Source organism: Notamacropus eugenii, chromosome 1 (assembly GCF_028372415.1).
Source record: "Notamacropus eugenii isolate mMacEug1 chromosome 1, mMacEug1.pri_v2, whole genome shotgun sequence".
NCBI classification, from domain to species: domain Eukaryota; kingdom Metazoa; phylum Chordata; class Mammalia; order Diprotodontia; family Macropodidae; genus Notamacropus; species Notamacropus eugenii.
The window spans coordinates 214,580,781-214,606,034 of record NC_092872.1 but is presented as its reverse complement, the minus strand read 5'-3'; the positions used below and the strand labels follow the sequence as shown (position 1 = coordinate 214,606,034).

Genomic DNA, 25,254 nt, shown 5'->3' with positions numbered 1-25,254 from the left:
ACTTCTATCCATTTTCCCTCATTCTTTCTAATAACGAGTCTGATGCCTTTTACACCTGAGGATCTTATTTGGTCCTCATAACTGGAAAGAAGGCAGGAATTGTTAGCTCAATTTATAGATGGGGAAAATGAAGAGTAGAGAAGTTAGGTGACTATAATCATCCAGGGGCAGGCAGGGATTAGAACTCAGATCTTCCAGCATTTACTGTTTTCCAACAATTGCCATCCTATATTGTTCTGTGAGGGCAGAGACCATATTGTGCACTCATGAGTGTACCTAACCGATAAATACATATATGTATTCAGATCCATAAACATACATACAGCACCATGGGGAAATAGAGGGAGACTCATAACATTAAACCAGCAGTGGTGCATCTCACAAGTGGCTTCTGTCTGAAGCCCTGGTGCCTTGGGTCCTGCCACAGTCAGACCACAGAACTCAGAAGATCATACTGAGCCAAGGAGGGCGGCTCCAGGGAACAGCTCCTGGTACTTGCCAGTTCCTGGGGAGAGAGAAAAAAGCAGGTGTTAATGAAATTCTGATCCTAAATCAAGAGGTGTGGCAGACACCTGGGAAGAAGAAAGTGTTTCAACAAGCTTTGGAAAGGTCAGAAATGCAGGCAGGGTGACAGGGTGAGATGCCACAGGAACACAGAGCTAATCTATGGGGGGAGAGCTGGCTAAGACCTAGTAACAAAGTGAGAGGAAAGAAACCAGAGCGTGGCTGAATAAGTCTACAGTGAATTGGAATTGAGCTCATAGAGCTGGAGGCTTGCTTTCAGCCGGAAGCAATTTTTTCCAACAAGAGGAAAGCCTTTAATCTCCAAATGTATACCATGAGTGGTATTGTAACCTTTGCTTCTTCCTCCACAAAGTTATGGGATAGAAATTTGAAGTTTAAATATACTACTGATGCTTCTGCTGTTGTCTAAGTGGCAAGGATTGGGTACAAGACCTGAAGTCAAAAGACTTGGGTTTGAATTCCAGTTTTTCCTCTTCCTAGACACATGAGCAAATCACTTAGCTACTTGGCATATAGTTTCTTCATCTTTAAAATGAGGAGTGTTCCATGAAAATGAGAGTATTCCGTTCAATTGAACATTTATTAAGTGCCTACTGTATGCAAGGAACCAAGGTAGGCTCTGTAGATTCTACTGGGACTGAGAGGGGAAAATCTAATCTGTTCTGAGACAGGTAAGTACAAAGAAATGGAAGTTTTTACTTAAAAGGTGGCACTAAAGTGATATTTATAAGGAAGAGAAGGACTCCAAACCAGGATCTATGAGAAGAGCATTCCAGACATGGTGGATGGGGCAGGCAGGAAGAGAGAGGAGATTGGGAGAAAATGCACAACAAGTGGGAAATAGAAGCCTGAGCTTCAAGAACAGCTACTAAGTGGTTCAGTTTGCCTAGTGGCATGGTTGTTGTGAGGACCAAATGAGATAATTTGGGTAGAGCACTTGGAGAACCTCAAAGTATACTATAACTGCTACCTATGGCTATTCTGAAGTTACAGAGTAACTTTTGAGTAAGGGTTGGACTAGGTGACTGCTAGAATCTCTGTGTTTCTGAAATTCTTCGTTTCTCTGAGTTTTCCAGTGAGAGAGCAGGCCAAGTGCCAGGCAGTCTGGTGTCCAACTGATCAGAAAATGGTATGGGAGGGCATGATAGGAGTAATAAATGACCAATAGGATGGAGTAGTTTTTCCTTAAAAGGTATTGGAACCATCATCAGTTTGTCATTGGCTTAGAGAACTAATGCTCAGCCCACTGCGGCAACTTACTGGTGGCCCAAGTTCAAAAGTCAGCCCAGAAGGAGGCTAGACCTGTGCACCAGCCTGGCCAACACCTGGGCAAGGAAACTTCACTCCACTGAATCAATGAAGTATCATTGAATGTATCCCATGATACTATGGCTAAGTAAAATTCCTTTTGTTCAGTGTTAGATAGGTTGAGAGTTTCTTATTTTGTTCCAGCTCTAAACCTGAAGCACCAGACTGGCCTGACTTAGGCCTGACCCACAATGGAGGGCCAATGTCATAGTGGTCAGGGTCAAGGAGGTCATTAATTCCAGACAGGATCTAGTTGGGTCAGTCATTCTAACAGCTTTTGGAAGTTGTGTTAAAATGAGTCACAACTAAGTAATGAGACTGGGTACTTGTATTTCAGATTTGTGAATAGTTTTCACCCTGAGATCAGCTCACTCCACAGGGGAAAAGTTCTGAATTCTAAATGGCTGAAGGAAGGAATGATAAGAACTTCACCCAGGACTATCCTATAAATAGTGAAGGGAAATGCCAAGCTGCCTGCTTCCCCAGCTGCCACTTCTGTTGTCACCACCCTGGGTACTGGGCTTCCTTCCCAGACTACGACCTCGGAACTATAGCCCTGGTCCTTATCACCTGAGCTCCATTCCCATCACTATCTGAGGTCCTGGCATAGGTCCCAAAATGGCCTTTTTATTTCCTCCTCTGACGCAGAATGGTATTATGGAAAGAGCACTAAACCTGAGTCAAGAAACCTAGGTTTTTTCCAGCTCTTTGAGTAAGTCACCTCTTTACCTCAATTACCTTATCCGTAAAAATGGACACAAAAGACCTTGGAGGTCATCCAATCTAACCTCCCCAAACCTTTTATTAACAAATTAAGAAACTATAACCCAGAAAACTTGAATGATTTGTCCAAGGTCACACAGGGAATTGGTGGCAGAAGTAAGATTCTAAACTCGGTCTTCTGACTTCCAGCCCCATGTTAATTCTCCTATACCACACGGAAATGCTATCAATCAACAAACCTTTATTAAATACCAACTAGGCTCCAGGCACTTTGATAGGCACAGGGAAATAAATCATATTTTAAAAATGAAGCAAATCCTGCTCTCAAAGAACTTACATGGGAAGACAACAAGCAGTGGGAGCAGTCGTAATAACAACAATATCTAACATCTCTCTAGCACTTTTAAATTTTGCAAGATACTTTCCATATATTCTCATTTTAATATAAATAGAATAAATACAAGGAAGTTCAGGACAGAGGGCACTAGTAGTTGGAGGGATGAGAAAAGTCATTGTGTATAAGAATGGTACATGACCTGTTTCTTTTTACCTTGAAAGAAAGTGCCTATACCTTCACCTTCATCTTGAAAGCAGAGATGAAGAGGTAGTACAATCTAGCCATAGGGGAAAACCAAGGCAAAAGGCAAGGGTGGGGGTGGAGTTCCATGTTCAAGGAACAGAGAGAATGGCAATTTGGCTGACAGAGTACAAGGAGGGGAATAAAGCATAATGAAGCTAGAAAAACAGAATGAGGCCAAGTGATACTGGCTTCAAAAGCCAAACCAAGGAGTTTGTTATATTTTAGAGGTAATAGAAAGTCAATGGCATTATTGAGTAGGGGAATGGCATGGTTGAGTCTATCTTTAGAAAAATCACTTTGGCAACTGTGTGGAAGATAGATCAGAGTAGGAAGAGATTTGAGGCAGAGAGATTAAGAAGCCATTGCAATCATCTGGGTCAGAGATGAAGAGAGCCTGAACTAAAGTGGTGACTATGGGGCATTTAGGTAGTGCCATCGTACATACAGTGCCTAGCCTGAAGTCAAGAAGACTCATCTTCCTGAATTCAAATCTAGTCTCAGACACTTACTAACTGTGTGATCCTGGGCAAGTCACTTATCCCTGTTTGCCTCAGTTCCTCTGAAGAAGGAAATGGCAAATCTCTTCAGTATCTGTGCCAAGAAAACTTCAAATGGGGTCATGGAGCATTGGTCATGAGTGAAATAACTGAATGACAATGGGAGCAGAGAGAATGTTGTTGTGTTCGTCCTTCGTTTTCAAAGAAGACCCAGACATCAGAGAAATGATGACATGACTTGTACTTGACCTTGTTTTGAGTGAGGGAGGGCTGTGCCTGCTCACCAACCTCACTTTCTCCTCCTGAGTCATCTGGGTCCAGTGACCAGATATTCATCAGGATGACTGGAGATGTCCCAGGAAGCAATGGGAGACATTGATCTTTTCAGTAATGCCCATTGAGTGAATAGGCCTCTTTAAGAAGTAGTCAGGGAATGGCCTTTTTAATGAGCAAAAGAGAAAAAAATAACTAAATCAAGCTGGGAGGGAAACAGAAATTGTTACTACTGATTACCACTCTAAGTCAGCCATTAAGTGGAGCTTGGGCAGGGACTTATTGTTGTCCAGCCTATGGGCTTCAGAGTGCACTGGGTTTAAGGTCTGGGGACTGACAAGGACAGAAGGAAGGCAGAGAGAAGGAGCCAGATGCAAGAACTATTGTGAAGATAAAAACAGCAAGATATGGCAATCGATTGGATATGTGAGATGAAAGAAGTGAGGAGTACAGAATTAAGCTAAAGTTATAAACCTGGAAAACTAGAAGAATGGTGGCTCCTTCAACAAAGATAGGAAAATTTGGAAGTGAAGAGGGCTTGAAGGGAAAGAAAATGAGTTCTTCTTTGAACATGTTGAGCTTGAGATGTCTCCAGGACATAGAGTTTAAAATGTTCAGTAGGCAGTTGATGATGCTTAATTGAAGGTCCGGAGAGAGGCTGAGGTTGGATATATAGATCTGTAAGTCCTCTACTATGAAATGATAAATCCCGGGGAGCTGATGAGGACCATGAGAGATAGTACAGAGAAAGAAGAAAAGAAGGCTCAAGGCAGAGCCTTAGGGTATACCCGCAGTCAGACAGTGGCATGTGAATGGTGAACTGAGAAGGAAACGAAGAAAGAACAACCAGATGGTTGGATAAAAAACCAGGACAGAGTATCTGGGAGAATCGTGTGGTCAATAGTATCAAATGTAGCAAAAGTTCAAGAGTATGAAGACAGAAAAGACCCTCAGATCTGGCAAGTAAAAATCACTAATAACTCTGGAGAGAGCAGTCTCTGTTGGATGAAGAGGTCAGAAGCTATAATATAACGGGTAAGGAGCAAGAGGAGGAAAACTGGAGGCAAGTACTGTAGACAGTTTTTCTCCCCTGGGAGTTTGGCTGAGAAATGGAAGAAAAGTATAGCTTGAGTCAATGGTAAGGTCTAGTAAAGTGCTGGGGTTTTTTTTTGTTTGTTTGGGAAGAAATGGACATATTTGAAAGCAGAAGGAAATAGGAAGAAATTTAAGATTAGAGAAGGGAGGGGTGACTGAGGCAAGGGATAGTGAGGCAATGAGCATTTATTAAGCACTTACTATGTGCCAAGTACTGTGCTAAGCACTGGAGATACAAATAGAAGCAAAAGGAGTCTCTACTCTCAGAGATTATATTCTAATGGGTGGGGAGAAAGTAGCCACGTGGAGGCAGGATGGCAAAGCCAGTAGAGTCAGAAACACGGCTGGGAAAGAAATGAAAATAAACATAGCTGATCTGAGTCCAATCCCAAAATGGAGACCCCCTCCAGAAGGAACTGACCAATGGGAGAAAGGCATAGTTGTGGCCAGACGATGCTCCAGTGTGAGTTTCAGAGTAAGAAGGGAGCTGAGTAATAGTGGCAAAGACTGATGGAACAATCTACTGGAGAAGATGAGAATGAATGAGGTGAAGGACATATGTAAAAGGGTCTGGCCTTGAGAAGGAGAAAGTCCACTTCATTATCCAAGGCTAGAGAGAAAGGAGAAAGTGTTTTGGATGATAGCAAGGGGGTTTTAGATACAAAGAAGGGGGAAAGAGATAGCTCACAGCAAATGATCTCATTTTTCTCAGTAAAGTTGAGTTGATTAAGAGTTGAGGTCATCATTTGAAAGAATAAGGGGAGGAGCCTCAGGAAGCTTGAGGAGAGAAGGTTCAGAATGGCTTCTGTGGAGAGTGAGATGGGGGAATCAACTTGTTTAGTCATGGCCGACTTTGTGAACCGTATCACACCAATATTGTCTATGTGGTTTTCTTGGCAAAGATTACTGGAGTGATTTGCCAATTCCTTCTTTGGTGGATTAAGGCACAACAGAGCCTAAGACTTGCCTAGGGTTACATAGCTAGTAAGTGTCTGAGGTTGGATTTGAACTTAGGTCTTCCTCACTCCAGGCTCATCATCAGGTGGCTGAACCACCCTGCTGCCCCAGGGAATCAACTAGATAGGAATAAACAGTTTTCAATAAGGGCCCGGTTGAGATTAAACAACATAAAAATGTAATGTATTCAGTTATGGTTGTGTGACATCCTCCAGCTCTGTTCACCAGCACATGAATAGATTTAGAGGAAGACTATGTTGAGGGTACACAAGGGCTGGGAATTGCTAAAGGTTAAGCAGAGAGGGAACAAAAAGGAAAGGGATTTAAAAGTAAAGGAGATTATGGAATTGAAATGGTTCACTCTAGGTTTGAGATTGGGAAAGGAGGAAAGTGAGATCATGGCTGTGGTTAATGACTAGAGGGCAATGCGGTTACAGAATAGGATTCAGGAAGAGTGAGGTGTAGGGAGAGATGGAATGTCAGGAGATTTTGGTCAGAGACTGGGTGATAGAGTGTTTGATCAAGGAAGTAGAGTGATGATGGTGAGATCCAGAGGGTGAGCAATCCCCTCCCCCCATGTGTGACTCAAGTGAATTGGCAGAGCACGTTATGGGATCTGAGAAAACTGAGGAATGGGGAGCTTAGAGTGTTTGAGAAAATATCATCATGAATGTTGAAGTCCCCTTATAAGTCTCTGTCTACTACTTCACAGTGTATATTCAGGACTTAGACGGCAAGTGACTTTACCTTTCTAAGCCTCAGGTCTGTCATTTGCAGTATCAGGAAATTGAACTAGATCATATCTATTTTGTTTCGCTTGTTCCAATTTCATCTCAAAGAGCTCTTGTGATGATTTGGCTTATCAGGATCTCATGCCGAATTCTCCCTAGGCTTATTTTCTCAATTTCATTTTATTGTTTTATTGAAAGGATACTATTTGTGATCTTCTACCGTTCTTCTCCTTAATATTTGTCAAATGAATTTTTACTCTAAACTGCCATTGTCTTTGGTTGGTAACCAAAGTGTTTCCTGATTGATGAAATCTGGGGGTTTTGCAGTTTCCCCATACAGTCACCGCTTTATTTCTGCTTAATTTTTCTATGTGCTGATAGTCAACGTCAATGTCTTTAATTTTACATTTGCCATTTTTCCAGGTTGACAATGTGTATAAATGGGTGCCCTTGGAACCTGTATAATTGCACATAATTCCTCATCTTTATCTTTCCTAATCAGGATTTGATTTTAGCCTTTGCTCTAATCACATAATGATCTGATTCCAAAATAACAGCTATATCTGTATCCAGTTATTTCCTCTCTGTGTTACATTTTTGTGATGTCATCAGATTCTCAACACATCGGGCACTTTTCAAGCTCTCATATTGGAATATTCGCTGGGTATATGTTTGTTGTTGTTGTATGGGTCTTGTTGGTCCTTCCTTTCTGAAGAGAACCCATAACATCACAGGCTGATGTCTTGGCTTGCCTGTGAATAGCATTAAAGTGAGGCAGAGTTGCACAAAGTCCTCAGCCTCACTATCTCTTCCAGAGTCATCAAAGTCCAGTGGCAGGGCAAAAGTCAAGACCACTGGCAATGGCCCGAGATGCAGGGGATGGCCTTGACTGAAAACAGTGTCTGACCAAGTTCTAAAAACTCTACAATGCCTTCTTGAGTCGTCTTCATGGGCATTAGAATAAATTGTTCTGATTTTCCCATTCCCCTGGGGAAAATCTTCACATGCTTGGGGTAGACACCTTCTTAACTCACCAAAAGGTTGGAAGCCTGTCAGTTACCCTCAGCCTGGGTTAGCCCATCTTCTGAGATAGTTTTACCAGGGTGTAGCCACTGCACCCGCTGAAGTTTCTTAGAGTCACAAGTGAGAGTTAGGGGAAAGGCGGATACCAAATATGAATCAACAGCCCTGAAAAGGGCTAAGCACCCATCACACCAAAGATGCATATCCCATACACCCCACTGGGTATATGTACAAAGTTCTTAGAAGTCCAGAAGCCTTTGGTAATGATCATTTCTTGATCCTGAGACATATCCTCTGACATGGTTTTCACCATTCTCCCTTTGCCCACTTTTGCCCCAAAGCAACCATGTTTCAAGGTAAGCTTTGCCTCATTTTGGAAAATCTCATCAAGTTCTTCACATAATTTTTCTACCTTTACCTTTTGTAAAAGATGGTCATGATTTTCATGGTATTCTGTTTGCTCTGATCATTGCAAGCACTCAATACTAAACGTCCCATGAAATTATGGTTCTTTTTGCCTTTGGGCGGACAATAAAATCAACCACAAAGCCTTCATTTGTTTGTCTCTTTATTCATCTCAAGCCAGATATTCCATAGGCTTCTTAAACTCACATGTCCAAAACTGAACTCATTATCTTTCCCCCTAAACTCTCCATTACTGTTGAGGACACCACCATCATCCTAGTCACTCAGGCTCACTTGTCAACCTTGACTCCTCTCACCCTAACCCCCTGCTGTCAAGTCCCGTTGTTTCTACCCCCATAACATCTCATGAATATGTTACCTTCTTTGTTTTCTTACTGCCACCACCCTGGTAAAGACCCCCATCACCTCACATTTGAACTACTGCTATAAGCTGCTATTGATCTCCTTGCCTCAAGCTTTTCTCAACTGTCAAACTAATCTTCCTTAAGCACAAGTCTAACTGTATCACTCAGAGATAATTTAATAAGTGGGGTGGCTCAGTGGATAGAGTGCCAGGTCTGGAGTCAACGGACTCCTCTTCCTGAGTTCAAATATAGCCTTAGATGCTTACTAGTTGTGTGACCCTGGGTAAGTCACTTTATCCTGTTTGCCTTGGCTGCCTCTTCTAAATGAGCTGGAGAAGACAATGGCCAACCACTCCACTATCTCTGCCAAAAACAAAGAGGATCACAAAGACACAGATATGACTAAAAACAACTAAACAACAACAAAAACTCCTTATCAGCTCCAGAACAATATATAAAACCCTTTGTTGGCTTTTAAAGCCCTTCATCACTGGCCTCTTCCTACCTTCCTAGTCTTCTTATGCCTTACCCCTACCCATCACATATGCTTTGATCCAATGTTATTGGCCTCTTTACTGTTCCTCACTGTGACAATCCACCTCCTGATTCCAAGGGTATTCACTGACTGATCCTATTCCTGTAACTCTCTCCCTCCCCATCTCTACTTCCTGCTTCCCCAGCTTCCTTCAAGTCTCAGGTAACATCCCACCTTCCACAAGCCTTTCCCAGTTCTTTTCATCTTAGTGCCTTCCTCCAAGACCATCCCCAGTTCATCCTGTCTACATCTTGTTTATACATAGTCATTTTTACGTATTTGCCCATTAGACTGTGAGAGCAGAGACTGTCTTCTGCCTTTCTTTGCATCTTCAGCCCTTAGCACAGTGCCCGGCACAGAGCAGACACTTAAACAGACTTACTGAGAAGAACCTGTATATGATCCTTCCTTTTTTTTTTTTTTTTTTTTTTACTTTCCTAGGTCATCTGGTACATTTATAGAAAGAATATCAACATGCAATTGTTGATTCTTCCAGCAACATACATTCCTTGGCCTCCATCCTTCCTTTCCCTCACTCTACCATCTTCATTGTGGAAGAAGAAGGTGGTTACATAGGACTGAGAGTCATTTCATATTTTGTTCATTTTGTTTAATTTTTGACCAGGTCCAAGAAGAAAATCCATCACCTTGTAGTTAATGTGCTTGTGATGATCCTCTGCATTAGCAGTTGATTGAGCCTCAGGTCTTTTGATGAGACCGTCTTTAAACCTTTCTAGTTTAATAGACTCTCCCAGAGTCTCTGGTCCATTGGCATAGATTTGGAGAACACAGAATCACTTCTATGTAAGGATGAGACATCAGAGGAATCCTTTGTGAAGGAAACTATACATCAAAAGATCAGTAACAACAGAAGCTCATGCAAGCTAATTGCTAAAGAGATGTTGCAAATGTTGCAAGACAGTAAATGCTCCAGGGCACTTGTCAGAGATGTGTAACTGAGGGCTGGGAAAGGTGAAGGAAGTTGATAGGTATAGCTAGGTGACACAATGAATACAGTCCTGAACCAAGAGTGAAGAATACCTGAGTTCAAATCCTGCCTCAAATAGTTACTAGTTGTGTGACCCTGGGCAAATCACATAACCTCTGTTTGCCTTAGTTTCCCCATCTATGGGGATGGTAATAGCATCTACTTCCCAGGTTCTTGTGAGGATCAAATGAGATCATATTCATAAAGCTCTTAACACAGTGCCTGACACATAGTAAGTGCTATATGTTACTATTATAGTAAAGATGGGACTTAAGCCAAGATTAAAAAGATGGTAAGATTTAATCAAGTGGAAAGGATTGGAAAGGGCATTCCAGGTGGGGGAGAATGGCATGAGCAAAAGTACAGTGACTGGTATGTATATGCCAAATGAGTAGAACATTTGCTTGAATTAGAACAGTGGAAGATAAGATTAAAAAGGTAATGGCCAATTTATCAAGGTCATTGGATTTAGATTTTACCCTGCAGACACTGAATGCTTTTGAGGAAAAGAATGATATATGCTAAGAAATATTTTTAGGAATTTTAATCTGACAAGAAGTATTGATGGAGGCATGGTGTGGAGAGGGGCATCCTGAGGGCTGTGAGGACAACTGTTAGAAGGCTATTGCTAAAGTTAATACAGGGAAAGGTGATAATGATCTGGACATAGGCAGGTACAATGGAAATGAAAAGGAGACTGGCGGGAGCATCCAATTCTACATCTCTGGAAGTATGCAAAATAAGTTGACCAAGAATGGAAAAGGATTGATGACTGACTTGATATGACCAGGGAAATGAAGAGGGAGGGAGGATTTTAAATCTAAGAAATAGAGGAAATAGGGACATCTCCAGAGATAATTGGTTGAGGCTGGGGAGATGATCATGCTACCATAGCACTTTGTTGAGTGTCAGACCAGTTTATCACTTCTAGTAACCAGAACTTACAACAGTACATGAGTGGCCCCAAGCTACCAGGATGAGGAGTTCGGCCAGGTGAGTCTGTCAGGTGCCCCTAGGTCAACCAGAGGTCCAATTCAGAGAAGTCAACTAATGCATGGGAAAAGCAGGTAGGCACCACAGGGCTCAGGGTCTCACCTCCAGCCTAGGTGCCAAAGATCAGCAGAAATGCCAGGGGGTGGTAGACTCAAAGGGAGACACTTGTACATGAAAACTGTCCAAAGACCATAGCACCCTTGGCAAGCTCATCTGGCCACTTTGACTCCTCCTCACTTTGACTGCTTAGCTGAAACACTTGGTCTTATTCTCTGAGCTTCTCTCATCAGCATCTTCCCATCACTCATACTCCCTTCCAAATGAATCTCCTTATGATTCAGCTTTGTCTCTCATTCCATCAGTTGGTAGCCACCAAGTAACTCATGGCGGTCTAAGACTGGGCCAGGAGTTCAAATCTAGAAAGATCAGCTAAGGCGACTGCTATTTTGTAAACTTTAAAGCATCATGTAAATGGAAGGGATTATTATTATTCACTTGATATATGGGTAGAGAGCCAAGAAGGTGTGGGTGCATGTCCTGCCTCTGACACGCCCCTGGACAAGTCACTTATCCTCTCAAGACTCTAGACAACTATTTGGAACTCAATATTTGAAAAGACAAACGTTAAAAATTGTTTTTTCATGTAATTGGAAATAACAAAATATTAAATAAAATTTTGTAAAGACTCTAGGCAACTCTAGAAGACTATAATATGCAGAACAGTGGCTGATCTGTATTAGTGGAGAGAGCTCCCTCCTCTGGGAGTTCTCTACCAATGAAATCATAGGTCTAGTCACCATCCCTCTCCTTACTATTATTATTACTTCAGACAACTGGTCCAGAAAACCAAGAGTCAAGATCTTTCTGTTCAATCAATCCTATCACATCCAACTCTTAGTAATCCCCATAGGGGCTTTCTTGGTAAAGATGCTGGAATGATTTGCTACTTCCTTTTCCAGCTCATTTTACAGATGAGGAAGCTGAGACAAACAAGGTGAAGTGACTTGCCCAGAATCACTCGGCTACTAAGTGTCTGAGGCTAAATTTGAATTCAGGAACATGAGTCGTCCTGACTCCAGGCAAGGCACTCTATCTACTGTGTCACCTGGTCAAGACCTAGGCAAGGATTAATGGCCACAGAGCAAAATCAAGTATAACAGAGGCCTGGTAATGAGTCAGAGATTCCCTCCTCCCCAGATCAGCTCAGGCCTGAACCAACCTGAGAGGGGCCAAGTGAGTGAGTCAGTGGAACAGGAGTAAGGAAGGCAATGCCTTAAACTGCATGCAAACAAACAGAAATCGTGTATAAGCAAAGATGGTTTTTGCTGCGTGGGCCCACACATACAAACAACTTAGTGAGAACTTGGCTATTGGTTGTGAGATATGTGCCACTTTAAAAATCATATTTCTTGCAAATTATGAGGATTTGTGGAACTTTTGAAAGAAATACAGCCAGTCCAGTGAGGTGGTACAGATAAGAGTATTGGGGTGAGGAGGATCCGAGTTCAAATCTGCCCTCAGACACTTGACATCCCCTAGCTGTGTGATCTTGGGCAAGTCACTTAACCTGAAAAAAAAGAAAAGAAAAGAAAGAAATATAGCCTACCTTATGAGGAAAAAAAGAGCTTTGCACCCAAAAGATATTACTTTACCGCAGTAATACTTATAACATATATATAAAACATAAAAACATTATAAATAGTTATAATATTTTTCATTAATTTGGAAAACACAAATAGATAAGCTAAACATTTCTAAGTAAAGAACATAAAAGAAAAAGAAAATCCTGGGTACAAACAGGTAGCATCTCTTTTCTTAACTTGACTCTGTTCACTTTGCTTTGGCCTTCCTTCCTCCCTATCTTGGACTTGTTTCAGATATTTTAAGTAGAAGGCCTTCTTGTTTCAATATTATGTTAACACTGCTTTACTATTCACTGAATTAGAGTCAGAGGGCCGCCTGATCTGATTTTTTCCCCCTTGGTTCTCCTAGTAGCTAGTTTCTTCTCTAAGTCGACTTTCTATACATAATTCCTCCTTCTTTGGAATAGCCTGAAGCAACTACCCTTTCCCTCTGATTCTCACAGAGTCTCAGAGTTGGAAGGGACCTCCAGGGTCAGCCAGTCAAGCCCTACCTGAACCTCTTTGTTTTACAGATGAGGAAACAGATTTGCCCAAGGTCACCCAATGAGCTCGTGCCAGTCCCAGGATCAGAACCAAGGAAAGTCTGCAGACTGAGTCCCAAGTTTTTTTTCTATTATTTAAGCTAGTATAAAAAATAGAGTTCTCTGACCATTTGACCATTTATTTAGATCTAAAACGGACCTCAGAGGCTCTCTCCTCCAATAGGAAAGTGAGACCTGGAAAGCTGAACAAGAAGATGCAGATAGTAAGTGGCAAAAGTAAAGTTCCAACCAAGACTTACTGACTTCGAATGCAGCATTCTTTCTACTGCATGATACTGCCTTCTGTTTTCTGTCTCCATTGTTTCACATTAATCAATTCCCCAGACTTGTGCTGTGTAGGGTTCAACATCCAGCCCTTTTAAAAGGGCCCTCTTTAGCAAAACCCTCATAGGTTAAATGCAATTAAAGTACTGAACATACTTGTTGTTCAGCCATTTTCAGTTGAGTCCAACTCTCCATGACCCCATTTGGGGTTTTCTTGGCAAAGATACTGGAGTAGTTTGCCATTTCCTTCTCCAGCTCATTTTACAAATGAGGAAACTGAGGCAAACAGGGTTAAGTGACTTGCCCAGGGTTACACAGTTAATATGTGTCTGAGGCCAGATTTGAATTCAGATCTTCCTGACTCCAGACCCAGCACTCTGTGCCACCTAAATGCCCTTGAACACAACTATTATCAGCTAAAGTACAAATTGATAAGTGACTTCAGTCTTCTCTAGACTCATCGCTGAGTTCTGCAAAAACTGAACTCATTATCTTTTTCCCCCAGATCCTCCTTTCTTCCTAACTTCCCTATCACTGTTGAGGGTATACCACCCTCCCAACCAGGCAGGCTCCCAATTCAGGTGGAATCCTCCATGCCTCACTTTCTCTCACCCCCTAGATCTGATCTGTTGCCAATGCCTAGAGATTTTACCATTGTAACATCTTTAGAATATGACCCCCTCTTTCCCTGACACAGCTACTACCCTGATATAGGTCCTTATCAGCTGTCTTTTGCCTTTCTTTGTATCACCAGCACCTGGCACATAGTAGGTGCTTATTGACTGACTACTTATTGACTAACCCGTAAGCTACAAGGACAGAAGGAACCATACATCAAGCATGGTAGATAGGTTGGCTTACTTTACTTGACTACAATTCCCTGTCAAAAGGAAGATTCAGGTAGGGGTAGGGGAGGGTTATTGGGAAGTGACACAGATGTTTTTCAATGTACCAGTAAAACATGATCTTTTTAAAATCTATATTTGCCTTTGTGTCTTTTTTAATTAATTTTTTCAATGAACAAAAACCTATTGTCTCTCCTTGTTACCTCCTCCCTTCCAGTGGAAAGAAACAGAAGAAAGAAAAAGCCCTTCTGCCAAATATTCAGTCTAGCAAAATAAATTCCCACATTGGCCTCAAAAAAAGAAAAAGAAACACCCTATGTCTCATTCTGTACCCTGTGTCCATCATCTCTCTGTCAAGAGGTAGGTAGGTTGTTCCATCTTCAATTCATTGAAATCATGGCTGGTCCATTGCATTAATTAGAGTTCAGTTTAAGGCTTTTAAAGTTGATTATTTTTCCAGTGTTGTTATTTCTATATATTATTTTGAGGGTTCAAAAACAAAGAATTCTGGAGAAGTTTCCTCTAGCATTCTTTATAATATTTCCTCATCTGTTGACTTGTAAAAGATTCCTAGAGGACTGAAAGCACAATCTGAAAGCGGGATTGCAGAATTTAGACTCAGAAGTGACCTCATGGGCCCCCTAACTCAATCCAAATCCAGGAAGAACCCCAGCCCTACAATATATGCAACACAATACATATAAAAAGTGGGAATCCACTCACTACTTGAAGAGCTGCAGCAAGGGGGTGCAGCTATCATCTCCTGGGGGTAGTCTATTATACTGTTGGACAGTCCTAGTTGTGAGAAAGGTTTTCCTGATATCAAACAGAAATTTGCTTCACTTTGCACGAATTGTTCTTGATTTTGCCCAATGGGGTCAAAGTGAACAAGACTAATCCTCTTTTGACATGACAGATCTTCAAAAAATTGAAGACCCCTATGACCCCTGTGCAGGCTTCTCTACTCCAGATTAAACATCTAAACATTATCTCATTTCTTTAACTGATCCTTTTTTGATCCTTTCAAGATCCTAGTAGCTCTTCTCTGGATTCTTTCCAGAATTCAGGTCCCTTATTCCATCTTCAAACACAGTTGCATTATAACAAACTTATTTATACGGGGCTGATCTTGAGTACAGTATTTGAATGAATTCTAATTAATTTAAAAGTCTACTTGACTATAAATGCTCCATGAGGGCAGAAGTTGTGTCTTATCAAAATCTTGCATCTCCCACCCCACTCCCAGCCTGGTAGAGGATTCAGCACACAGTAGGAGCTTAAATCTTTATTGAACTAAAATGGCTAAAGTGAACTAAGTTACTATAAATGGATTCCCAATGTGCGATAAGTTAGAAATACAATGATTACCAAAATTATACTGAACTTTTATGAGGACAAAAGATTATATTTGTTCTGGTTAGCCCCAAAGGACAGAACTAGGACTAATGAGCAAGAAGGTAGATTGTGACTCAAGATAAGAAGAAATTTCTGCAAAAATGGAACAATGCAAGAGCAGATGGACTGAGTCGAAAGGCTTTGAGTTCACCTCTGAGTTCACTTAGAGGCCAGATGCCCACTTACCAGTGTTGTTAGATAGGATTCATGCTACCAGAGGTGGAGCTAGATGACTTCTGATGTCCTCTTTAGCTCAAAGAGTCTATTATCTTATTATCTTTTTTCTGACAATGAATCAGAAAACACTTAAAAGATATTAAGCCAAAGCTGTCATCAAAGTATTTGAAGGGTGTTGTTTTAGAAGGGAGGATTAAATTTATTCTGCTTGACTCCAAAGGGCAGAATAAAAAAGCAACAAATAAAAGTTGAAAGGAGAGCAAGCCTAAAACAGAAAACTGTTCCCTCTTAGCATGGAGGAACCCCCTCACACCCTCCTACAATTAGTCAAATTTGACCCTTCCTTTGTCTGGAACTAGAGCCTCACCAAGTTCCCACACCCCTTACTTCAAACAAAGCCAGATCGAAATTCAGAACAAAAGGGATAGATGGAAGAGAAAAGCTATTTAATAATTAGAGCTATGTGCAAATGGAAAGGGTTGACTTGGGAGATGGTAGATTTCCCATTACTAGACATCTTCAGGCAAAGGCTGAATGACCACTTGTCAAGCAACAACTAGATGTCCTTGCATTGTAAAGGGGATTCTTCTTCAGATATGGATTGGATTTTCTGTCCTCTAGAGCCTCTTCCAATTCTGTGATCCCGTGATTCAAGCATCAATTTTTATTGTATAAGACTATGGGGAAAACCTGGTTATTGGACTTTTCTCTTGCTTGGATTCTGGATAACCTGGAGCATCCTGAATTTAAAACAGGACCTATTTTATTTCTGTCACAAAGAATGAGACAGCCAGGACACTCTCAGTGCTTACATGATTACCTGAAACAGCCTGGCCTTGGGTCTGGAATGCATGTCTCAGAGCAGCAGAATTTGCTTCCTTACTACGCAAACCCAGGGGTCTCTGGTGGCGTCTAACAAATCTGTGAAATCAGTATCTATGGTGTAGAGGGTTTGATGATCGCTGCACTTCTGTACCCACCACTAGGCATAATTGCTTCACTTCTCCAAAGGAGCATTGTCTTCTCCCTCTGCTTTATTGAATTCCTGGATACCATCAAGGCCAGGTTCATAGGCTAATAATAATAGCACCTACTTCTCAGGGTTGTTATAAGGATTAAATGAGATACTAATTGTAAAGCATTTAGCATAGTGCCTGACACAGTAGGTGCCATAGAAATGTTAGTTATCATCACCATCACCATCATTATCTCAGGAATTTTTCCTTATTGTATCTAGCTGCTAGGGTACTTTCTCTTCACAGATAGATAGATAATAACTATATATTTATACAGTGCTTTAAGGCTTGCAAAATGCTTTACAAATATTTCCTCATTTCATCTTCATAATAACCCGGGGAGTGGTAGGGGAGGTATCCCCATTTACAGATGAGGAAACTGAGGCAGACAGTGGTTAAGTGATTTGGTCATGCAGTTGATAAGTGTCTGAGGCAGGATTCTAACTTGGATCTTCCTGACTCCAAGTTCAGCATTCTATCGACTGCATCATTGAGAGAGACAGACAGAAGACAGGCAGATAGATAGACAGCAGACATGGATAGACAGATGATAGATAGACAGATAGATGATAGAAATAGATAGATGATAGACGATAGATAACAGATAGATCATAGATACATAGACAATAGATAGATAGATAGATAGATAGATAGATAGATAGATAGATAGATAGATAGACAGACAGACAGATAGACAGGCAAATAGGCTTATCTATTTCCATTTTGAATCCCCTCCCCCCCAAGTAAAATGTAAGCTCCTTCAGGGCAGGGGCCATTGCTTTTTTATCTTCAGCACTTAGGATAAACCTTAATAAACTGTTAACTTGGATTGGATTGGAGTAGCCTGAAAACATGAAGTTTTTCCAAGAACTATCTCAAAAGTTCTCAAGCATGAATGTAGGCAGCATGGAGAGCTGTGAAATGCCAGGTGCTTCCTCACCTTCCTTCTCTAGACTCCAGGAGCAGACAAGGAAAGGGCCAGGAGGAGCTAGGTAACTGACAGAAGGGATGGGATGGCAAGTGTGACCCAGTATAAAAGAGATCATATTTGTCACTACATTACTATTTTTCCCAAAAATATTCAGTAGCTCCCCACTGCCTGTTGAGTCCAAATTTCTTAGCCTGGCATTCAAAGTCCTCCACAATCTGTTCTCAACCCACATTTCTAGAATACTCTGCTTTATTTCCTATATACTCCTGCCAAATGGACTACTTGTCATTCCTGGAACCCATCCTGCCCTTCTCCACCTGATATTTGCTATATATTTATATATCGATTTATATACTACATATTCTATAGTGTGTGTATGTATTTTCCACCACACATTTGCTATGCAATCTCCTATGCCTGAAATGTTCTTCCCGTGCATTAAATGCACTTCAGCATCTCTCCATATTGGAATCCTGCTGGACCCTTCAGGATCCAGTTCAGATGCTGCCTCTTCCATGACGCCTTCTTAGATGTCTTCATCCTAAACCAGAAGTAATCCCTCTCTTTCCTGATCTCCCCTAACACTTTGCCCAAACCTCTCCCTGCACATTTATTTTATTCGACATTATAGTTATCTATGTGTCTGGTTTCAGTCAACTAGCAAGCATGTATCAAGCTCCAGTCCTGTTCCTGGAGCTATATGAGATGTTAGAGTTACAAGGACCAAAGTGAGGCAGTGCTTGGCCTCAGTGGGCTTCATTCCCGTTGGAGGACACAACGTGTACAGTACTGTACATCTACAGAATAGATATGGGGAAGGTGCCCAGGAAAGGGTAAGCTCTTAGAAGAGTAGGATGGTCTTACAGTATCGCCTTCTCAAAGTAGCACAATGTCGTTAACATAACAAGCCCTTAATGCATGTGAATTAATTTGAATGAGATTGGATTGGCTTGGATTGGACCGGCCAGGGCGGAATGATTGTGGTGTCCAAGGGAAGGTCTGTTCTCCATCTGCTCCGACCCTGCGGTCCCCCCGAGCAGCTGTCCCCGCAGTGAGCACCGCCTTCCCCCAGGAAGGGGTAACGACGGAAGTCGGGGCCGAAAGAGCCGCCTTCCAGCCCACGGATGGCCGGGAGCTGCTTGCAAACGGGAGCTCATTCATGCGTCTGTTCCCCATCCCCCGGGCCCGCTGTCTGGGCAGTTTCCAAGAGAGTTCCGCTGTTAGACTCGGCCTCCCAGAACACATTCCGAGACGCAGCTAAGACAGGAATGCGCTGGGTGTGTGTGTGTGTGTCTGTGTGTCTGTGTGTGTGTGTCTCTGTCTGTGTGTCTGTGTGTGTGTGTGTCTGTGTGTCTGTGTCTCTGTCTGTGTCGGTCTGTGTGTCTGTGTATCTGTGTGTGCCTGTGTGTCTGTGGGTGTGTCTCTGTGTGTGCCTGTGTGTGTGTGCTCGCGGGCGTGTGCGTGTCTCGGTCTACACTGGGGGTGGGGCGCCGCCACCTCCGCCGTCTGCAAAGCCCAGCGCCCGTGACATGCATGGCTGAGCAGCCGTGGGTGCTTAATGCGGAGGCCCGGGGGTTGCTGCCTCTCTGTGTGGCCTCAGACAGTGTTGGCTGCCGCCAGCCCCCGGATTCTTAGCTTTCTCCTCTATTAAGGACACCTTCACCCCTCCCGCCCTAGGTGGGGCGTGATTGTGCCCGGTGAAGGTGGGGAAAGGATTTCTGAGCGTCGGGTATGAATGGGGCAGATAAGCAGGCCTCCTATCTGTATCCACACCCGGAGCCAGACCCCTGAGATCAGCGGCTGCTACCCCTTGGGAAGCTCCCGCGCGCTTCTCTCTGCTCCCCTCCTCCCTTTCTCTCCGTCCTCGAGAGTAGGAGCTCCTTCCCTCTTTGCAGTATATCTCTTCCTTTTCTCCCTCCTTTTGAACCTTCATGGTACAAAAATTCCTTCTCCTGTACTGATCTAACCCCTTAATGTGCCACACTCTCCCATCAAATCCTCCCCCTTCCATTGTATCTCTGTCCAAGTCAAATGTGGGGCCGTAACTAGCACTGGGAGAAAAGGGTTATGTCCCAGGGCACTGACATGTAGGGATGGATGTACTTTCTACACCCGACTAGTGAGAGCATAGTTTTCTACCACTCTTTATGCCACACAACACCCCTCCCCAGCCATCATTCCCCAGGATCCTTTGGTGCTTCCCCCAACCTCTGAGAGAGTGAAAGAGGCAGGTTGCCACCTCCTCCAAGAAGATTTCACCCACTGACAAAACGTCCCCTCAGTTGCTGCCACTGCACCTGTCCCCACCCACTCAAACTGAATTTGCCTCTGGGGCCTCAGTCCTTATGTCCCCATCACCCTAGCCGGGACATTGAGGTGAAACAGCCCATGCCAGGGAATTAGCATGCTATAACATGTTATGTGTATCCATTGGTACCTTCGTCCAGAGGACACCTCTGATTGTTGCCTCAATACCCATAGAGGGAGCCTGGGGGCACAAATACAGACTGACTCAGTTTGACCTAAGGATTCCCCGGTCAGTTAGTGGGCTCCAGGTTCCCTTTCCACCCTCACCCCCACTGGGTTTCTGACTCACTTGGAAAGATTCCAATGCCAAGGAACCCTCCCTCCAACACAGAACAGAAGAGAATACCACCAACCTGCCCTTCTGGGGAACCTCCCTGGTCCTGGGCCTGGGGCAGCCTGACCAGAGAGGTTCTGAATTGGAGCAAATACATTGTTGGATCCCACTCTGGAGCCTTGGTGGTTCTGGAAGAAGTTAAGTATTAGGGGGCTCCAGGCCAGAGTTTCTCCCACAGCTCACTTCAAGCCTGACCTGTATTCACAGGGAGCAAGAAGAGGTCTGAAGAGATCAGCACATTTCACTACGGCTGGACCAGAGGACAGTCCCAAGGATCCATTTAAGCCCCCCCTCCCAAACACAAACAACAGGTATCCAGTTGTCAACCTTCATCCTTCAAAACTAGGGCTGTGAAAGGGGCCATAGTTGTCCACCCACAGTGGGCTCTGTTGGGGGTGGCAGCCCAGATGGGGCATGTCCTGGGTGGGAGGAGGGCATCGGGCCCCTTGGCTTCAGATCAGGGGTCCAGCCGTTTCCTCAGTCCCAGATGATCTTTTATTTACCTGGCCAAGCAGGGGGAACATTTGTCTCCCACTGCCAAAGGTCAGGAAGGCTCTATTTATAAGGTCCCGCCAATGGATGAGCGAGCCATTAATAAAAGCATCATGACAGATGGAGTATGAGTGCCAGGATCTCGGACAGGCCCAATTTGTTTCTCCCAAGCCCTCGGAGGGATCTCAAATGTGAGAAGAATCAGGGAGATTAGTGCTGGAGCCAGGACAAGTACCAGAAGTCCTTGGGTCCTGGATTTCTTCCAGCTTGTCGATAGCCTTCCTAAAAATATGATAACTTAGACTGAACATCATCTTCAAAAGCAGGATATGGAGATATTCTCACTCCCCTTGCCCTGAATGCTTTGCCTCTAGAATGCATCTAGTCATGTGTGACTCTGGACGAGTCATTTCCCCTCTCCAAGCCTCAGTTTCCTCATCAGTAAAATGGGGGTAGTAACATCTGAACTACCTATTCACAGAGTTGTTTTGAGAGCTCCTGGCAAACTATAAAGTCATTCAGAAATGGGAGCTGATAGGAAAGGGCTGGGCCAGGCCTTCACTCTGTGCCTCTTGGCTCTTACTCCAAGGCTACCACACAAAGCGCTAATAAGAAATACAAAGGTGAGTAACATACAGTCTCTGACTTTCATGGGTTTACAATCTAGTAAGAACCATAGCTCTGGGCTCACACAAACCAGATGTTATGTTGGGGACCTTTCTAATAATAATCTCTGTGACTCAATCTACCTCAACTTCAATTTCCTCCAATTCATTATTGTTCAGTTGTGTCCAGCTCTTTTTGACGCCATGAACCAGAGCACACTAGGCCCTTCTATCCTCTACTATCTCTCAGAGTCTGACCAACCTAACATTCCTTGCTGCCATGATACTATCTATCCATCTCATCCTCTGTCATCCCCTTTTCCTTTTGCCTTCAGCCTTTCCAAATATCAGGGTCTTTTCCAACAATCCTCATCTTCTTATCATGTGGTCAAAGTACTTAAGCTTCAGCTTCAGAATTTGACCTTCCAATGAATAGTCAGAATTAATTTCTATAAGTATTGACTTATTTGATCTCCTTGTTGTCCAAGGGACTCTCAAAAGCATTCCCTCCCTCAAAGCATCAAGCTTAATTTGCTTAATAATTTGCTTAATACTGAACCAACCCTGCATTCCTCTTATAATTCCAACCTAGATTAAGGGCAGCTAGGTGGTGCAGTGGGTAGAGCACCAGTGCAGGAGTCAGGAGGACCTGAGTTCAAATCTCACCTCAAACACTTGACACTCACTAGCTGTTTGACCTTGGGCAAGTCACTTAATCCCAATTGCCTCATCCTGGGTCATCTCCAGTCATCCTGATGAATATCTGGTCACTGGATTCAGTTGACTCTGGAGAAGTGAGGCTGGTGACTTGCACAGCCCTCCCTCACTCAAAACAAAGTCAAGTGCAAGTTATGTCATCATGTCTCTGATGGCATGGTCTTCTTCGGCAACGAAGGACGAACACACACACTTGCCCTAGATTATAATTTTTTATATGTTTCTGTAGCCTCTTTGCTAATATTTTGTGTAAAATGTTTGTGTCAATGTTCATTAGAAATAATGGTCTACTGTTTTCTTTCTCTGTTTTGACTGTCCCTCATTATATCATAAAAGGAATTTGGTAGGATTCCTTATTTTCCTATTTTTATCAACAGTTTATACAATATTGATATTAATTATTGTTTGAATAGTTAATAGAATTTGCTTGTAAATCCATCTGGTCTCAGAGTTCTCCCTCTTCTCTCTCCTCTCCATCCCGCCATTCCCCCACCGTGTGGGAAGTTTATTTATAGCTTGCTTAATTTCTTATTTCTGAGTTTGGGTTATTTCAATCCTCTTTCTTGATTTGTTCATCTGGGTATTTCATATTTTCATAAATATCCATTTCATTTAAGTTGTCAGTTTTATTGGTGTATGACATTGGACAAAATAGCTTTTAATCATTTCCCTTATTTCCTTTTCATTTGTTGTGAATTCTTTTCATTTAACTACAAATTAACTAAAAGACACAGGAAAGAATTTCACATCCTGATGCTCTGCCCAGGATTCAATCCTGGATGTCAAGGTTACAGTTAGAACCCACCTCCCACAGGTATCCTACTTCCTTTCATACACGGGAGATTAGCCATAATCCCTGCTGAACACCCAGAACCAACTAGTAAGTAGTGGTGTGCTGGTAAATGTTTTACAACCAACTCTCTAGAGGAGAAAATGTACACATAACATGCTTTTCAGTTTAATCTACGTCATTGTTTTCTCCATCACTTTCTTAAATCTAGACAATCTGCAGAACAATATCTTGAGCCCTAATTTGTAGCGTTTACTGATTTCCAAGGTATAAATTCTCATGCTGAAAGTTTAACAATCAGCTCTCTAGTTTGAGCTGGTTCCAACACACTCATGTCACAAAATCACAAAATTTCAGAATTGGAAGAAATCTTAGTGATCATCTAGTCCAACTCATACCTTAAATATACCTATTATAACACATATGGCAAGTGGTTATTTAGCCTTTGCTTAATGACTTCCAGGAAGGGCAAACCTGATACCACTTGAGGAAACCTATTCCAATTTTATACATCTGCAATTATTAAAAATTAGAGAGAAGCAAGACTCCAAAGGGAGTCTTTTTGACTTCACATCTGGCATTCTATCCACTGTGCCACCTAAGATCTGAGTTCAAATTCAGCCTCAGAAACTTACTAGCTGTGTGCCCCTGGGCCAGCCACTTAACCTCTGTTGACTTTAATCTACCAGAGAAGAAAATGGCAAACCACTCCAATATCTTTGTATATTGATGGGCCAAGAAAACCCCACGGCCAGGATTGGCATGCTATGGTCTATGGGGTCACAAAGAGTTGAACATAACTAAACAACAACAAGGCATTTTACAAACATTATCTCGTTTGATCATGGTCTAATCTAGTGGATAGAGGACTGAACTCAGAGTCAAGATGACTTATACTCACCAGCTATGTGACCATTAATTCCCTTGCCCTCTGAGCCTCAGTATCAACACCAGTAAAACTGACCCAATTATAGCTTGTGAAGCACTTACTGCACAGTAAGGTTACTGTGAGGATCAGATATAATGTACATAAAGCACTTTGCAAACCCTAAAGTGATGTCAAAATGTTAATTATTATGATTATAATTATTATGAAGCACTGCTAGAACCAGATCCTGGGTTCCAGGCACAGCCTGACTCTCCCATGTCACATAGAGGGTCAGGGTCACAAGGCACAGTAGAGACCAACACTTTTAACGGAGCATCTCCAGACAACGTCCAACTGCCTAGAAGAGCAGAGGAAAGTGGGCTGAATGGTGAAATCCAGGCCACACCAGCAAGGAGAGGCCTGAGAACAACTTTGGTTTCATAACCCAATGTCTCTGGCTATAATGCAAGCATTTCCCCTGCTTTTTGCCCCTTCTAATCACATAGCCAGGCCCTCATTGCCCCACCCCCACTATTTATTTTAACTTTTTCTCCTTTTACCTGCACATCCAACAAACATCCCACGAGAGACCTAATGGCCTGTTCTCACTTCTATTTTTAAGGATAAAGTCCTTTTTTTAATTTTTTCACTTAAAAATCTATTTTTCTCTACCACTTTTCTTATTCAAATAAAAAAGAAAAGAAAAATCAAAACTCTTGTAACAAATGCAAACTGTTAAACAAAACAAATTCCAACACTGGCCATGTCCAGAAAATATGTCTCATTCTGGTGCTTGAGTTTATCGCCTCTCTTTCAGGAGGTGGATAGTATCTTTCATTGTCGAAGCTCTGAAATTTTCATTTGTCATTGTGTTCATCAAAGTTCCTAAATCTTTCAAAATTGTCTTTTTTAAACTAAATTTTCTTTCAACAAACAAAAATATATTTTCCCTCCCTCCTACCTTCCCCTTGCCCAGTGAAAAAGAAGGAAAAACAAAACACTTGAAGAAATAAGTCTGCTTTTGTTTCCTTCCTGTCCAAAAAATATATGTCTCCAGCTGCACCTTGAGTCCATTTCTTCTCTTTCAAGAGGTGGATAACACATTTCATCAGGAGTCCTCTGGAATCCTGGTTATTCAGAGTTCTTAAATCTTTCAAAGCTGTTCATCTTTACAAAGCTGTTTTTGTGTAAATTCTTCTGCTGGTCCTGTTCACCTCACTCTACATCAGTTCATATGAGTCTTCCCATATTTCTCAGAAAAATTCCCAGATTATTCTCAGAATAATAATATTCCATCACATATTCATATACCATATTTAGTTCAGTTATT

At 42.4% G+C, this 25,254-nt stretch overlaps 1 protein-coding gene across 1 annotated transcript in view; it reads right to left on the bottom strand.

The window, feature by feature from the left end:
* Positions 1 to 422: 422 nt before the first annotated feature.
* The window catches only part of ZFYVE27 (zinc finger FYVE-type containing 27), a 116,664-nt gene continuing 91,832 nt past the window's right edge, over positions 423 to 25,254 (bottom strand). Inside the window, exon 13 of the mRNA XM_072626752.1 lies at positions 423 to 505. Within this exon, the coding sequence (XP_072482853.1) occupies positions 442 to 505 (64 nt within the window). The 3' untranslated portion in view covers positions 423 to 441. The remainder of the gene's footprint in view (positions 506 to 25,254) is intronic.